The sequence below is a fragment of the Piliocolobus tephrosceles genome, chromosome 20 (genome assembly GCF_002776525.5).
Source record: "Piliocolobus tephrosceles isolate RC106 chromosome 20, ASM277652v3, whole genome shotgun sequence".
Classification (NCBI taxonomy): Eukaryota; Metazoa; Chordata; class Mammalia; order Primates; family Cercopithecidae; genus Piliocolobus; species Piliocolobus tephrosceles.
The window spans coordinates 42127558-42144472 of NC_045453.1; the positions used below are offsets into that span (position 1 = coordinate 42127558).

The window sequence follows — 16915 nt, forward strand, 5'->3', positions numbered from 1 at the left end:
GCTGGGATTAAAGGCATGCGCCACCATGCTTGGCTAATTTTTGTATTTTTAGTAGAGATGGGGTTTCACTATTTTGGCCAGGCTGGTTTCGAACCCTGGCCTCAACTGATCCACTCATCCCGGCCTCTCAAAGTGCTGAGATTACATGAGCCACCATGCCTGGCCAAAATTATTAAAGTACAATTGTGAAAAACGTTTGCTAGAAATAGTTGGGGTATTAAGGCCTGACGGGGTGGTCGGGGGAAAGTCAGGCTTGTGAGACAATCCAAGGCCAGAATCTCCTCCATCAGTCCAGACTCGTGGCAACACTTGCTTTTGGCTTTTTCTTTTAGTAGTTGATATTTTCTATCTCTGATAAACAAGAATTTGGTTTTTAAAAAAAGTAAAAAAAAAAAAAAAAACAACAACAACAAAAATAATTTCTCCTGATTCCCTTTCTCACCCCTTCCTTTGGGACTAACATAACGTCTGGCACTTAGGATAAAATAATTTACAGGAAAGTGATGCTCCTGTGATGGTGCATTTAGGAATGATCTCTTATGTTCCTGAGGAGTGTAAAAGGGCTGACGACCCTGTAAGATGCGTATGTATTCCTTCATAGTTTTTGTTGTAACATATAATTAGGTGCCTGGGGAGGAACTTAACGGTCTCTGCGCTGAAGAGCCACTAGGGGTCGCCCCAAATGTTTATTAAAAATTCCCTAACTGGGCACAGCGCATTTTAGATTTAGAGACATTGTTTGTCAAAATACCCACTGAATGTCTACTGTGAGCCACAGCTACAGGGGAGAAGGTACGTTTGTAAGAAATAGAATCTGAGTCCTCACTCTCCAGAAGTTTATGAATGTGTGTTTTGTTTTGTTTTGTTTTTTTGTTTTTTAAAAAGACACTGGTCATTTATGCCTGCAGGGACCAGAAGTTAGTTTGGTGAAATGAGTTTTGTGCATAAGTGTTACCTTTAGGGCCAAAGTATTTAACGGTTCATGTGAGACCCTGCGGAAGCCTCTCTCTGGTCAATAAGTGGCAATATGCAAGACGGCAACTGTCTCCTCCATGTGGTCAGGAGCCGCACGCCCTGCAAACTTGTGCTGGACATGAACTCGAGAAAGAAAAACACCCTTCTTGTTTTCAAGTTGCAGATAAAGACTTGAGGTTATTTTTTCCTGCAGCATAATCTGGGTCACCCTGAGCCATGCACCTTCCCTTGATCACATGTCAAGCTTTCTGTGTATAGAGTGATCTGAAAGGTTTTCCAGACCTTGCCACCTACAGTAAAATCACCCTAGTTAAGAGTTTTGAATTGTTGATCTTTACCAAATATTTGCCCCACAAACAAATCAGCAGGTGACTGTGTGTGAAACTCAGTAATCCAGAATACAGATGCTACATGAAGAATTCCAGGAGAAATCAGTATGAATGTAAGTATTCGGGAAAGGCTGTATAGAGGGTCAGGATTTGAGCAAGGACTTGGAGAACTGTTACAATCTTTGTGGGGGTGGTGGGGGGCTCCTTTGGACTTCAAATTTTAGACTCCCTAGCTCTCATCTGTTCAGGACACTAAGGAGAAAACTCAAATGCTGGAAGCACAAAATTGACCACACTTTGAAACATGTGGATGCAATTAGAGAAGGTTTTAAATTTCAGCAAAACTATAACCCTACCACAAGAGCTGTGCAATTCTAAGGGATTCTATGACGCCTTTTTGGTAAATGAGAATACCTGCTTAAACAGCAGAAAACAGACGTGGCTGCTACCCTGCAAACCAAAGAGGACTTTGGGCAGGCACGGAAAAGTCCAATCTGTATTTTTGCCACTGCTCAGTAGCCTCTTCCTCCCAGGCTGCTTAGCTTCAGTTCGATGCTACGCAGGCCTGGTCTGTGATCACAGCCAACCCGACTAGGCCTCCTGCTCTCCCAAGGAAGGCAGCCAAGAAGCCCCAGACACGGTTAAGTGGAAGCAGGCTCCATTTAAGTGCGAGCTCACCAGCCGCTTTGTGTCCTTACTAGTTGTGCCCTTGTCTTTCTTGTGGGATTGGCGGAGGAGATGACAGCCACCTGTCCATCAGTCAGCAACACAGGGCCTTGGCCTGGGCCAATCTGGGAAAGGGGCAGGAAGTAGCTGTCTGTGTCCTTGGGCCACAAGATATAAGCAAATGTTTGTTCTGAGTGCACATTGTCAGTAACAATCGACTTTCTAAGTGAAACCGGCATGTCTTTTTCCCCAAAGCCCTAAGAGCTCTACATACTTATTACTAGAATTAAACATGATTGAAGCTTGAAAAAGAACAACCAAACCCCAAATTGTATTAATACCAAACATTACAGTGGAAGGAAGGAAAGCATGCCATGTAGACTAACATGCTTCTCTTGGTCCCTGGGCAAAACCACATGTTTGGCCTTGTCCTGTCTAATCCCAGGGCAGAGCAGGCAAGAAAAGCTCCAGGGAGGGCCTCAGAGGCTCATCAGGGAGTGTCTGGTTCCGTGGTTAGGAATATTAATGAGGGGACAGAAGAGGCTAAAGGGTGAAAGAATGAAAGAGGCCCATTCATACCTGCCTGGGATGGGGAACAGGAGGAGAGATATTCATCCCACATCCTGAGTCAGCACTACCCATGGCCACATGGGAAGGGCATAATTGGGCTCCAGGGAGGGTGGTCCCTCGACAGAAAAAGTAGGACTGAAGAGACTAAGGGGCACATTCTGGGGTGGTAAAAATGCACTTCATTCCCTCCAGGGAAAATGCTGGGATGACTCATTCCTTAGGGAATCCTGTCAGAGATGGACTTTCCACTCAAGCCCAGACTGAAAGTCACCGGAAAACAACAACAACAACAACAAAAACCCCATAACAGTCCCCCCTAGGGCTTGTCTGGGTTTTTATCTGGATATATTAAAATGGATTAAGAGGATTCACAGTGCACAGGCCCTGATTTGTTCTCCTTTAAAAAGGTAAGCTCACACAGAGTCCCAGTTATTTCTGCTTTTCAAGGCTGTGCACTAGTGTGCCAAACATCCTCATCATTTCCATGGTAAAATACCTAAGCTATGCGTAAGGAGAAGGAATTTCTGCTAAGACATGTTGGGGTTAGGCAGACATAAGAAGGAACCCGACTGCCAAGGTAAATTGAGAGCAAACTGCACGGATTCCACACCCCTGTGTTTTTATTATAAAAATGAAAAGATACTTTAAAAAAAAAACTGGAAAAAATTTAATACTGTTTTTACCTTAAAAGTGAAATTTTAAAAAAATAAAAACAAAGCCGAGCTTTTACCCATTTCATTAATATAAGAGCAGGTTATATTTCTGGCGATGAAAATATCCTCAACAAAAATTTATAATTTTCTCTTGGAGTCAAAGAAACCATTTCTTCAAAAAAAAAAAAAAAAAAAATGGCATTTATTCTACTGAACGTAGTTTTTTTATTGCCATTAAGCAATCTTAGTGAAGCATGGTTAAGATGGGGTTATATTTTTTCTTTGTGTTTTTCGTGGCTTTTCCAATTTTTCTACCATGAGTGTGTATTACCTTTGCAATCAGAAAAAGCTTAGTACACTCTTTTAAATTAAAAAAAAAAAATTCAGTTAACACTTAAGATGTCAAAAAAGCACCCAAGTAACTGCTTAATGGGTGCAGAATTTTATTTTAGGGTGAGGAAAATAGTTTGATGCTAAATAAAGGTGGAGAATGCATGACATTGTGAATATATCAAATGCCACTGAATTATTCACTGTGAAATGATTAATGTTATGTTACATGAATTTCATCTCAATTTTAAAAAAATGAAAAAAATAGCACCCAGTTCCTTCAACTTTTCTCAAAAGCAGTTACCTTCTCCATGTAACAGCGATGGGTCTAGGAGCTCCATCATGTACTCGATTTCAGTGTCCAATTCAAGCATGTCACACTGGGCTATGACATAGGTCAGGACTGGCAAGAAGTCATCAGCGCCATACATCCTCCCTGAGAGTAGGAAGAAAGAACGAGATGGAATGTTTTTACCAACTTTTCTTCCTTTCACATCCTACTTGTTGCTTTTATTAGACAGCAAGGAGTCACTCTGGGGGACTGTGCTATTTATAAACAGAGGTGGGTGTTTCTGGAATCCTATGTAGCCTGTGACCCTCCCAGCTGCTAATGTTAGAGACCAGCCCTTACAGTTTCAGCATGAATGTCTATGAACCAATGAACACATTACAGATTTTCTCCCCACATTTATAATTTGTATAAAATTATATGATAGAACAGAATGCTTGTTAAAATATTTTAATTTTCAGCAAACAATAAACAATATTATAAAACACAAAATATTTACTTATGCTAATTCTTTGTGTCTTATTTCCTATTTCTTGCTGTGCACATTATTCACAAACATAATGACAAGGCCAAACTCAAACCAGGAATAAGCCAACTTTGCTCTGTATTTAATGTGAGCACACAGTGAATTCGGTTTATGTTGAATACACACATTGATTAATAGAAATATATGGCAAAAAGTGTTAGTCTTTACTTCTAGTTTTCTTTACATCAGTGGTTCTCAACTGGAGATGGTTTTGTCCCCCGGGGGATATGTGGCATTGTCTGAAGACATTTTTCATTGACATAACTGGAGGGTGGGGATGCAGATGACATCTGGGATGCTGCTAAACTTCCTACAGGAAGCAGGACAGCCCCCGATTAGATTAGAAGAATTATTCTGTCTACATCAAGTCTTTAGTGTGTGTGTTGAGAAACTGTGCTTCAGAAGAGCAAAATCCCGTGCAGATTATTTGGGGAATTTTTATGAATGACTGTGAACTATAGAAAATATGTTTCCTACATGTGAAATATGCTTGCAAACTTATGAGGTGATGTTCACGTGCTATCATTACCAGGCCCAGGAGCTCATATTTTAACATCTTCACTCAACAATTCCCAAAGTGCACATACATTCCTGTCTACTCAAGCAGTGGTTAATAGAGCCTGTGTTTTCTCTCTGCTGCTTCTTCATTAAGCAATTTCACTAAGAAGAAAAGTTCGTAATCGTCCTCGGAATTACAATAAGCTTACTGAAGACCTGGGACAATGCAAGGCTCCATCACTATCCATGATTCATGGTTACCCCTGCATCTACAGGAAGCAGCAAGGCTAAATCTGAGGGCTGGCTTTCCAAGTTTGTAACTCTTTGGTGAATTTCAATTATATTGGTTCGGCTTGTAGCAAAGAAGGGCTAGCCAATGAAACGGCTCTAATGAGGCCTCATTATGACTGAATGCTCTGAGTTCCTTTCACATACTATAGGTCATTGACACAAACCCTCATTGGCCAAAATGTTGTAATGATGCTCGCTGGTATTTCCATTGCACTTGGGGCTATGTGTGAGCTGTCTCAGCTGACCCCACCTTATGAAAGAAAGGGTGACATCCAGCTAAAGACGCAGAAAACTACAGCGTGCAAGGTTGATTAAGGGGACCAAAGTCCCTCAGTTAATTTTCTTCTTCTTGGAGGGAAGATTTGAACTCCAGAGACTGAATTTGTAACCATACTAAATCTTTACTTCAATCGGCCAGGTACAAAAATCTTGTTGCCCTCATCTGCTTACATTTTAATCCATTGCATGTGGCTAATCTGCCAGATATCAGAGAATCACTTGTAGTTTTGTAAGGCACTTGGTGAAATCAAGAGATCACAGGGAGGAGAAATTGGGAATCAGAAAGCCTGACAGGAGACAGGCCTGTCTCTGGCCCGGGAGGGAAGCAGCATGGCGCCTGGGCTTCCAGCGGCCTCACCTGAGTTGTTCTCCATGACCGTGTAAATGAGCTTGCAGACCCGCAGCAGCAGCATGACCTTCTTTTCTGGTGAATACATCTTCTGCATGGTCATAAACTTGACTTTGATTTTCTCCACATCCACAAAATCAGGGGTTGGGGCGAAGACCCCCAGCTCCTGCGGATTCCTCTGCCGCACAAGCTGCAGGTTCTCCTTGAGTTGCTTCCATGAGCCGTCGGCCATGTGAAAGTCCTTCAGCATGGCTTCCACGTGCCCCTTGAGAGGCTTCAAGATGCACTTGTGCATGGCTTTTTCCAGCACCACATCTGCCAAAGAAAGTGTAGCTACTATGACCATTGTCTGAAGAAAGAAGAAATGCAACATCTGCTTTTTTAGAATGGACGTCTGCAACTCTATGCATTCATTGCAGGCACACAAGTTGTACACATTAACATCCAACCAACAGACAACACCAAGCAGCACCATGACTCACATGTTAACATTTTTTTCTGAAAAGCCAGGAAGACCTAATCTTCCCCAATGATGTCTAACTTGCATATAACCAATACAATGAAATATACTTGTTTTAATTACTTTCATGCCCTATCCCTGTAAGTACAGGCAAATATGCTAGAAGACATTCTTTTGACCTAGTCCTTCAACTGGTCATCCAGTTAACAGGAGAGCAAAGATGTTATCTTAAAGGAAGGATTTTCTAATAATGAGGGTTCAACATCTCTTAGAATACTTTCTGAGGAGGGCCTGGCGCGGTGGCTCACATCCATAATCCCAGCAATCTGGGAGGCTGAGGCAGGCAGATCATTTGAGGTCAGGAGTTGGAGCCAGCCTGATCAACATGGTGAAACTCCATCTCTACTAAAAATACAAAAAAATTAGCTGGGCGTGGTGGTGCATGCCTGTAGTCCCAGCTACTGGGGAGGCTGAGGCAGGAAAACTGTTTGAACCCAGGAGGAGGAGGTTGCAGTGAGCCAAGATTGTGCCACTGCACTCCAACCTGGGCGACAGAGTGATACTCCATCTAAAAAAAAAAAAAGATATTTTCTGAGGAAGTAGATCCACCTAAATATAATATGTGATCTTGGATCAGACTCTGGACTAAAAAATTCTTCATTTGCTGTAAAGCTAAATGCCTACATTAGTAGGGCATTGAATACAGCCTGCAGACTAGGTTATAGTGCTAACAAGGCATCAGTGTTAATTTTCCAGGTCTGATAATTATACTGTAGTTATTAAACACGAATAGCCTTGTTTTTAGGAAATATGCATTGAAGTATTTAGGGATAAAGGAATACAATGTCTGCAACTTAAATGGTTCAGAAAAAATGAGAGAGAGTGTGTGTGCATGTATTTGTGTGCACATATGTGTACGTGCGTATATGTGTGCCTGTGTGTGTGTGTGTGAACAGAGAGAAAGAAGAATGAGGCAGATGTGGCAAAGTGCTAACATTTGCGAATCTGAGTGAAGGGTAGATATTTCTTTATGCTATTTTTGCAACTTTCCTGGAAGTCTGAAATGATTTCAAAATTAAAAGTTAAAAATGTGTGAAATGTGTTTCTGTTCTGAGTTAGGAAACACCTTTGGGTGTGGGAGGCGTTATTCTTCCCTCCTTCTTTGAATGGTTGCCCAGTGGAGTAGCTTTCTTGGCTAATACCAAAATGACCAGTACCATAAATCCAGAGATGTGGGCTGAAGACTATTTATATAACAATAACTCCCCTGCTTTGTCAATAGCAGCTTTTTGATCTCATATGTTTGCACATTCTCGTCCAAGCCCCCTGGGTTCTACTGCAGCATCTACACATAAAATGATGACTCCTTAATTTGATTCCATTTGGGAAGCCAATGGATCCACTTACATATGAGATTAGAAATAGTTAAGTTAGGCCGGGCATGGCGAATCATGCCTGTAATCCCAGCACTTCGGGAGGCTGGGGTGGGCAGATCACTTGAGGCCAGGGGGTCAAGACCAGCCTGGCCAACATAGCAAAACCCCATCTCTACCAAAAATACAAAAAATTAGCTTGGTGTGGTGGTGCATGCCTGTAATCCCAACTACTCCAGAGGCTGAGGCATGAGAATCTCTTGAACCCTGAAGGCAAAGGTTGTAGTGAGCCTCGATCCTGCCACTGCACTCCAGCCTGAGTGACAGAACGAGTCTCGGAAGGAAAAAGAGGAAGAAAAAGAAAGAGTTGAGTTGTCTCTCTGGCCTTTGGAATTCCTGACACTGGATCAGATCATATTGAATTCAAATGATTACCCATTATTAGAATGGCCAGGGACAAAGAGAAATCTAACCCAGAGGTATAAACAATGAAAACAATCCCTCAAGGTTAAAACTGAGGCCAAAAGTTAATGCTGACCCCACAATCATCATCAGATTCCCCTGCCCGCGTTGTTTTTTTTTTTTTTTTTTCTTCTCCTCCTCCATCTTATCCAGGAGATCTCTTTGTTTAAATACAAAGGTTTACGTAACTATAGAAATCAAGGTTGATGCCAAGGAGGTTATAAAGTAGGAAAAAAAGCAGAACAACTTATTCACATCTGGCATTAAAACAAATTACTTGGTTTACATTGGTTGCTTTGTGTCAATAAGCTCGTGCAACTTTATAGCATCGTTGACTTTACCTTATATCATCTTTATGATAAAAAATTAATAACAGCAATTAATATTTAGTGCTCAGATGGCCCAGGCTCCATCTAAGTGCTTTACTTCACTATCATCTAATCCTTGCAACAATTCTATTATTTTTGCATAGTACTAATATTATGTCCATTTAACAGATGCAGAAACTGAGGCTCAGAGATGACTAATGGCTTGATAGAAGCCACACAAATATTTTAAATAACATTTATACAGCTTTTCAAAGTAAATAATCTTTTAATTGTAAAGTTCAAGTCACTTTATAAATACTTGCCAGTTTATTCCTCTCATCCAAACATTCTGAAAGCTACGTTCATGGTTATAAGTGACCACTACTTGGTTAAAAGAGGGTCACCACGGGAGGACAAAGGCCATGTCAATCATTAATTAGAAATATACATGAATGTCCATAGTAATGTTATTTATAATAGCCCCAAGTTGGAAATAACCCAAAGGCCCATTTGGACAGGAATGAATACACTGGATATATTCACTCAATGGAATACTACAATGAAATTCAGACAATTGAATGTACTTATTCAATGAAAAAGCTCACATTACTGCTCCAGAACAACATGGATGAATCTCATGGACACAATGCTGTGTGAAAGAACCCAGACACAAGAGTATCTCCTACAGCATTTCATTTATATGAATTTTCAACAGCAGGCAAAACTAACCTGTGGGACACAAGTCACCATGGCAGTCCCCCCTTGGGGAGGATCTGGGCTGGGACAGGACACCAGGGATTGGAGATGTTCTGTGTCTGGATCTGGGTTGTGTCTACATGGGTGTGCATGTGTGTAAAATTCTGTTGAGCCGAGCACTTAAGATTTACATGCTTTATGGATATAAATTAAACCTCAATAAATGTATATGAATCAGAGAAACAGAAAACAACTGAAGACCTGGATGAGATTTTCACCTTGAACCCCAAGGGCAACTTTTATCATCAGAGTGAGCCCAGTCACCTCTGGGCCAGAGTGTTAGTACACATCACCCCCAAAAGGCTCCCAGCTGCACCTAGGGAACGATGATGACAGCAGAAAGGTCGTTACTAGCAAGTTGGACAGGCTCCCTTGTGCAACTCATCCTTGCTGCCAGGGAGGGGTGCTGGCCTTCGAGAGGAATTCCACCCTTAGGTATAAAAGGGGCTGTGGAAATCTCTTAGGAGGGTTGAAACCTAGGACCAACTGCCAAGGGGGTAGCCCATTTTCTGAAAAGAAGATGAAAAAGTAATTGCTAGTGGTAGATTTTAGTACATTTTTCTTTAAAGACCATAATTTAAAAATAAGGAAACTGGTCCCTGCATTTTTTTTCAGAGGTTTACCCCATTCCTCCTTCCCACCCTCCCCAAATCCTTAATAAACATAAAGAGTAGGGGACAAGAGCTTAAATGAAAAGAGGGACCCAAGACCCAACTGGCTCTCTCCAGTAGGGAAAGCAAGGTTCTGCTCATAAAGCAAGAAGGAAAAAGGATTTGAGGAACCCAAGAACAGACGATCTTTCATATCGTGAACCACCTCAGACAAAAGAGGAAAGAGCAAATTGGTCACATTTCTCATAAATTACTACTCTCCATTGTTTTCTGTGATTTCTGTTGGCATTAATCGTTAATTCCTGGAAAAAAAAAAAAAATCTTTTAAACTCTCAGAACAATGACACTATTCTAGCCACTTCACTTGCACTGGATCTTCAAATCCTCAAACAAACCCCATCCCGGGAGGAATACTATGTTTTCATTTCACAGATGAGGAAACTGAAACCCACGGACATCTTTGTCAAGCAGCTATCAAGAGCGGGAGCCAGGACTTGAACCCACAAAATGTTTCCTGAGTTCTTGGAGTAATGTCAACTGTATTCATCCACAAGCACGCATGCAAAACAAACACCTGAAACCTTTACAGATGAATAAGGTGAGTATATGCATTTGAAGCTCATTACTGTCTTGTTGTTGTTGCTGTTGTTGAGATGGTGGGGGTCTCACTATGTTGCCCAAGTTGGTCTTGAACTCCTGGTCTCAAGGGATCCTCCCACATCAGCCTCCCAAAGCACTGGGATTACAGGCATGAGACACCATGCCTAGCCTCACTCATTTCTTTTCTATTTTTCTGATAACAAGCAAACAGTAAAAAATCGTTGAAACCACAACATATTGAATTTTAGAAATGATATGTTTCTAAATGACCGAAACTGGAAACAAGTTTTCTGAAAATATTTATCAAGATTATATTAACTGGCCCCAAAATAATCCATAAGAGGAAAGTGGTAGAGACCATAGCAATTGCTGGCTTTTCCTTGACTAAATGTCACTTACTGTAATAATTTATAGGAAGTATTCAATGTGTGGCCTCTAGACAAGAAGTGATTCACTCGTATTACTTCTCCAAGAATTGATTCACTCCTCCATTAAGGAGGAGAGACAGAAACCTTGACCCTTTCCTTCATGCTGACCACCTATAGCATGGATTCCAGAGGCTGGAGACAGACAAAGAAACATCACAACACCAGCAATGCAGTGGCTTTGTTTGTGCACTTTCTGCGTTTCTGCTGCTGGCCAGAAGGCAGTGAGACTCTGAGAGGCAAAGCTGAAGACTGGAGAAATTGCTTGTGTTGGAAAGAGCCCTGGGAGCCATGAGGAGGCCAAGTCCCTTCCCCTCTCACTGCCACTGTCTGGACGGTCATCAGAATCATTGTCCATGGAAGGCAAGACAGAGCCAGCAGTCTGAACCTAACTGAGCTGGTGATTGTTAAAACAATACAAAGTAAAAATCAATATTCTCCAGGGAATCTAACCACACCCAGAGTCTAAACCACGTAATATAATCACATGCTTCATAATGATGTGTTTTGGTCAAAGATGAACCATATATGCCAGGGTGGTCCCATAAGATTCGTATTTATTTATTTATTTAGGTTTTGAGACAGAGTCTCACTCTGTCACCCAGGCTGGAGTGCAGTGGCACAGTTTTGGCTCACTGCAACCTCTGTCTCCCAGGTTTAAGCAATTCTCCTGCCTCAGCCTCCTGAGTAGCTGGGATTACGGGCATGCACCACCACACCCAGCTAACTTTTGTATTTTTAGTAGAGATGGGGTTTCACCATGTTGGCCAGGCTGGTCTTGAACTCCTGACGTCAGGTGATCCACCTGCCTCAGCCTCCCAAAGTGCTGGGATTACAGGCATAAGCCACCGTGCCTGGCCCCATAAGATTCTGATACCATATTTTTACTGTTCCTTTCCTGTGTTTAGACATGTTTCGACATAGAGATACTTAGCATTGTGTCACAGTTGCCTACACTATTCAGTATAGTCACATGCTGTCCAGGTTTCTAGCCTAGGAGCAGTAGACTACACCATACAGTCTAGGTGTGTAGTGGGCTATGCCACCTAGGTTTGTGTAAGTACTCTATGATGTTCCCACAACAACAATATTCTCTAACAGTGCACTTCTCAGATGTATCCCTATCGTTAAACAACACATGATTGCATTAAAAATGTACAGGTGTGTGATGTCCCTCGTTCTGTGTCCAAGTGTTCTCATTGTTCAATTCCCACCTATGAGTGAGAACATGGGGGTTTGGTTTTCTGTCCTTGTGACAGTGTGCTCAGAACGAAGGTTTCCAGCTTCATCAGGGCCTGTCGTTGGGTGGGGGGAATGGGAGAGGGATAGCATTAGGAGAAATACCTAATGCAAATGACGAGTTAATGGGTGCAGCAAACCAACACAGCACATGTATATATATGTAAAAAACCTGCACGCTGTGCACATGTACGCTAGAACTTAAAGTATAATCATAATTTAAAAACTGTACAGGTTACAACCTAAAGTTACTTGACAAAGATATAACATGAGGTTAGGGTGGGAGGGAGGTGAGGGTTGAAAAATTACCTATTGGGTTACAATGTTCATTATTCAGGTGATGGGTATACCAGAAGCCCAGACTTCACACTGCACTACATATGCATGTTAGAATTCTGCACATGTACCTCCTAAATACATAAACATATTTAAAATTTAAAAAGCCATGAGTTTAGATCATATGACCCCTTAGCTTATTCTAGTTCTAGCATTCTGATTTTTTTTAAAAAGGTAAAGTAGTAGAATAGAAGCTAATGTTTGATAACAAGATATGGGCCTTTTCTTGTAGGGAAGTCAAATTGTGGACATGTAAACGTTTATAATTGCTAACATTTATTGGGCATTTATTTCAGCACTTCCTAGTCTAATATTATATGTATTACCTCATTAATCCTCACTTCAGCCAGCCCTACGACGCTGGAATTACTGTCATTCTGTCATTCATTTTACAGATGGCCATGAGGCTTGGAAGTCAGGTGACTTTCCCAGGTGTTGGGGAAGAAATGCAACCCAGGTTACTTCTAGTCTGACAAGTCAGGAGATGGCACATAGACCTCCCTTGGTACAAAAAGGGCAAAATGGCTTGATGCTTTCTTTTTTTATGTGCTAGCATATTCTCCTTTGGCTGTATTATTAGATTAAGGATCAGAACTAACACTGAGTGAAAGCTCAGTATGTCTATTAAGTACTTTACAGGTATTTAAACAATTCTTTGACTAAAATGGGTGTATAATCCCTATTTGTCTTAGTTTGGGTTCTCTCAGAAGCCAATCCTGAGACAAGGATTTGAGTGTGAGTGGTTAAATTTGGGAAGTGATCCCAGGAAGCACTGACTGGGGAGAGAAGGCAGCCAATATAGTTTGCTTTATTAAGCCAGTTATCACCACTGGCAGGTGGATCTCAGCCCTACTGGGGAACTCCAAGAGGCGGCATTGAACATGCCTTAGAGTTGCTCCCCCTGGAGGAGAGAGAGGCAGCTGGGTTACGGATACACATGCTCCCTTCAGACCCTGGTTGAGGCTGCTCCTGGAGGTGGATGGGCATCAATTCCCTCTGCTTTCTAGCCCACCCTGGGCCAGAGCTGTGGTGAAAGCCCCATGCAAAATGTCACAGGTGCTAGAAGCTGGACGTCAGACTGGTAAACAAGTGTCGGTGGGCAGAGCACAATGGCGTCTACAACACCATGTTACATGTGAAGCAACTGATGCACAGAGATATTAAGAAATATGACCAAGCACCCACAAGTCAGCCACAGCAGAGTCAGGGCTTCAGACCTGCCTGAGCCCTTCCTCTGAGCCACCACCAGCCCCTGACTTTCAGTCAAGAAATTTCTCTATCTTACGTGAGCAGAGCTGGTGGCTGAGGAGGGTGGAAGGCAGGATCTTGAAAATATGACACCAGGGCCGCCATGACAGCATTTTGCTAATCTTCTATTACAAACTACACAAAAAACGGCAGGCCACCTGCTTTCTTTGCTGTCTCTGCCCTGACATAGAGTCAATTCGTCTTCTCTCTTTGAGGGGAAGCCCTCTGAAAACCACACCTGGGTTTCTGCAGTCCCTAGTGTCAGCTGAAGTCCCCAGCACAAGGCCCTCATGCACCGCACACTCCAAAAGTGTGAAGTTTAACAGAAAATTCTTCCTTTGGGAGAAGACATGGAATTATGTCTTTACTCTGCAGAATACAGGTGTATAACTCTAGTGATGAAATCACCACCCAGGGGTGGGGCAGGCAGGTGTGGGGCACCCCATCACTCTGCAGGGATGTCCTGTAACCTGGACTGGTTTTAAGTATTGTTGGCCATGCACACTTTGACTCATAAATAATAAATAATAAAGGACACTGTATGATTTTAAGGAAGATCTCATTAGCCCAGCAAGGAAAGGGGCCAAAATAAGGATAAGAAGCACTGGGGCTTTGATCCACTTCAGTTTCCGCTCATTTTGGTGGGCTTCAGGAAAAGCCAGTCTACAAAAGTATGGGCTACATCTGTGTGATGTTTGATGTAGGGACTCCATCAGACTGATTTCAGTGTCTTTTAGTAAAAGGATAGGAAAAATGTAAGCAGGGAAGAAGAGACCAGTCTCCCTTATGGAAGAATTCCAAATAATTTATGTAGATCCTCCCACCTCTGGGAGGTGGAGCTTAATTCCACTCCATCTCTTGAGTGTGGGCAGTGCTAAGTGACTTGCTTCCAAAGAACAGAGTGTGGAAAGAGGGGAATCTTTAACTTTACAGGGCAGAAACCTGGCATACACTGCCTTGGCCAGGGGATCGGGAGAACAATGTCAGCGATGAGTCATGCAGACAGCAGGACCCTCTGGTGTGATGTGCCTTCACCTCTGAGGTCACCTTCCCGCCACATAAAACCAACTGGAAGGCAGCGGTAATTCCCCGCCACCAGAAGTATAGACAAGGCCTGCCCAGGGTCCGTGTCAGTCACGCTTGCATCTTGGCTTGACCTTGCTACGCTTTTGGTTTCTTCATCTATAGAAGTGAGGGCAATAAATGGAGCCTCCCAAGGCATTCGGAGGATTAAAGGGGATTCTACACATCAAAGTGCTTTGTAAACCATAAAGGGCCGCCCACGAGGAGCAATTACCAGTGCTCTCACTTGGCTCTTTTAAAAACAGGGATGCATTTAATTCGCACGCTTTGACTCCACAGAGGCGGCGGCTGTGACTTCCCCTGGGCCTGGACAATAACTGAGAAGCTCCAGAGTGGACACTGTGTCTGCGAGAAGAGAGTGGGGGCTGTGTCTACACCACTTGTGCCCTGTTGCGAGACTGAGCTAGTGAGACAAGGCTATGGGTAGGACCTGAGGACCAGGAAGGGCTGCATCTACGCAGTGCTGGCCTCACAGAGGCGTCCAGTGGGAACCCTCCTTTTGGCTGGAGTGGAGGGATGGGAAAACATAGGTGTGCCCTAAAGAGCCTGATGCTGCCACAAAATTCATGCAGCAGTTTAGGTGTCCTTTGGGTGACATTCCTCAATTCCTACACGAATTCCTCTTTTACCCGGTGAGGTTTCCTGCCTGGGAGGTAGAAAGATTCTAGGAATATGGTCAGAAGATACTCTGGAGCAGACATCTTCGTGTGACTTATTTTGTGATGCCATCCCCCACCCACCTTGTGAGCAAGGTCTTTCTGAATTACTGAGCTAATAGCCCCCTTGTGCAGGCTGTCATGGAGTCCGGGGCTCCGGGGCGGAGAGTCACAACTCCAGGGGTATCAACCTTGTTTTGGTTGATGTCACATAATTGACCCCATTTTGTGCCCTAAAGTAAAAATTATTCAACAAAGGCTGTCCCACGGGAGAAAAACAGGTGCTTTCTATCATGGTTTTCTATTTAAATTAATTTTTGGAAATAATACAGGTATCCTTTTGCATACCACAATCTTTCTTCTTTTTCTCTGCCTCTTGTTAACTCTACAAGGACATTTGTTCCCTCAGGCGATAGGGTCACATGTACTAGATCAGAAGTCAGAAGATTCAAGGTTTTAATCTCTGTTTGGCACTAACATGTCTCCCTGGCTACACCTCTCAGAAGAGCTTTTTTGTTTGTTTGTTTGTTTGAGATGGAGTTTCACTCTTGTTGCCCAGGCTGGAGTGCAATGGCATGATCTCGGCTTATTACAACCTCCACCTCCCGGGTTCAAGTGATTCTCCTGCCTCAGCCTCCCGAGTAGCTGGGATTACAGGCATTCACCACCAGGCCCGGCTAATTTTTTTGTATTTTTAGTAGAGACTGGGTTTCACCAAGTTGGCCAGGCTGGTCTCAAACTCCTGACCTCAGGTGATCCACCTACCTTGGCCTCCCTAAGTGCTGGGATTACAGGCGTAAGCCACACGTCTGGCCCCAGAATAGCTCTTTATCTTAAAAAATAACCCAGATAACTCAGGGGCTTGAACCAAATTGTGACCTGAAAAATTAAAAACAAACCAAGTCACACTAGATATTGAAGCTAGAGCCAGCTTAAATACTCACTTGAAAAAAAAAAACAAAAACAAAAAAACAAATCTGAACCAGAGTAGTTGTGATTGTTTAACTCCCCGGGAATCATTTCAATCCTGTTTTCTACGTGTGCTGTACTCTCTGGAATCATTTCAATCCCCTTTTCTATGTGTGCTATACTCTCTGATGTCTTTTCCGTATCATTTCTCTATTAACAAACAAAAAACACTGAGATACGTAAATTGGAGTGATCTTTGAAATATGTGGAAACTGATTTTAGGGATACTTTTTCTTCAAATCATTAAATTGCTCTTTGGAGAAACCATACATTTTGGTTTGTAGCACTTAAATAAACACAGTACTGTCTTGTTTTCCACTACTGACTTTTAAGAACATGAACAGTTGGCTCTTTTGTATCACTGCTGATAGTCTGTGGAGAGTATCTGAATGAAATAGAAACTTTAAGATTACTAACATTTTTGGAGTTGGATGAATTTTGTTTTTCTTGAAACAAGCCTTGAAAACAGAGGGATTTCCCAAGACTGACATCAAGTCAGAAATAAACTTCATGTTACCAAAATGAAAACACTAACCACACCATTGCAACAAGTTCTGCAAAATGAAGATTTCTCTACCCGAAACTTCGGATGGATTTCCCCCATGGGTTGAAAAAGACTAAAGCAAGAGTGGTG

At 42.5% G+C, this 16915-nt stretch overlaps 1 protein-coding gene across 8 annotated transcripts in view; it reads right to left on the reverse strand.

Moving 5' to 3' along the window:
• RIN2 (Ras and Rab interactor 2) overlaps positions 1-16915 on the reverse strand; it is a 249322-nt gene that overhangs the window by 6843 nt on the left and 225564 nt on the right. For all 8 annotated transcript variants that reach the window (XM_023217765.2, XM_023217768.2, XM_023217762.2 and 5 more), the window contains 2 exons: positions 5765-6070; positions 3828-3959 (listed from right to left, as the gene is read on the reverse strand). In XM_023217765.2, coding sequence (XP_023073533.1) covers positions 3828-3959; positions 5765-6070 — 438 coding nt within the window. The remainder of the gene's footprint in view (positions 1-3827; positions 3960-5764; positions 6071-16915) is intronic.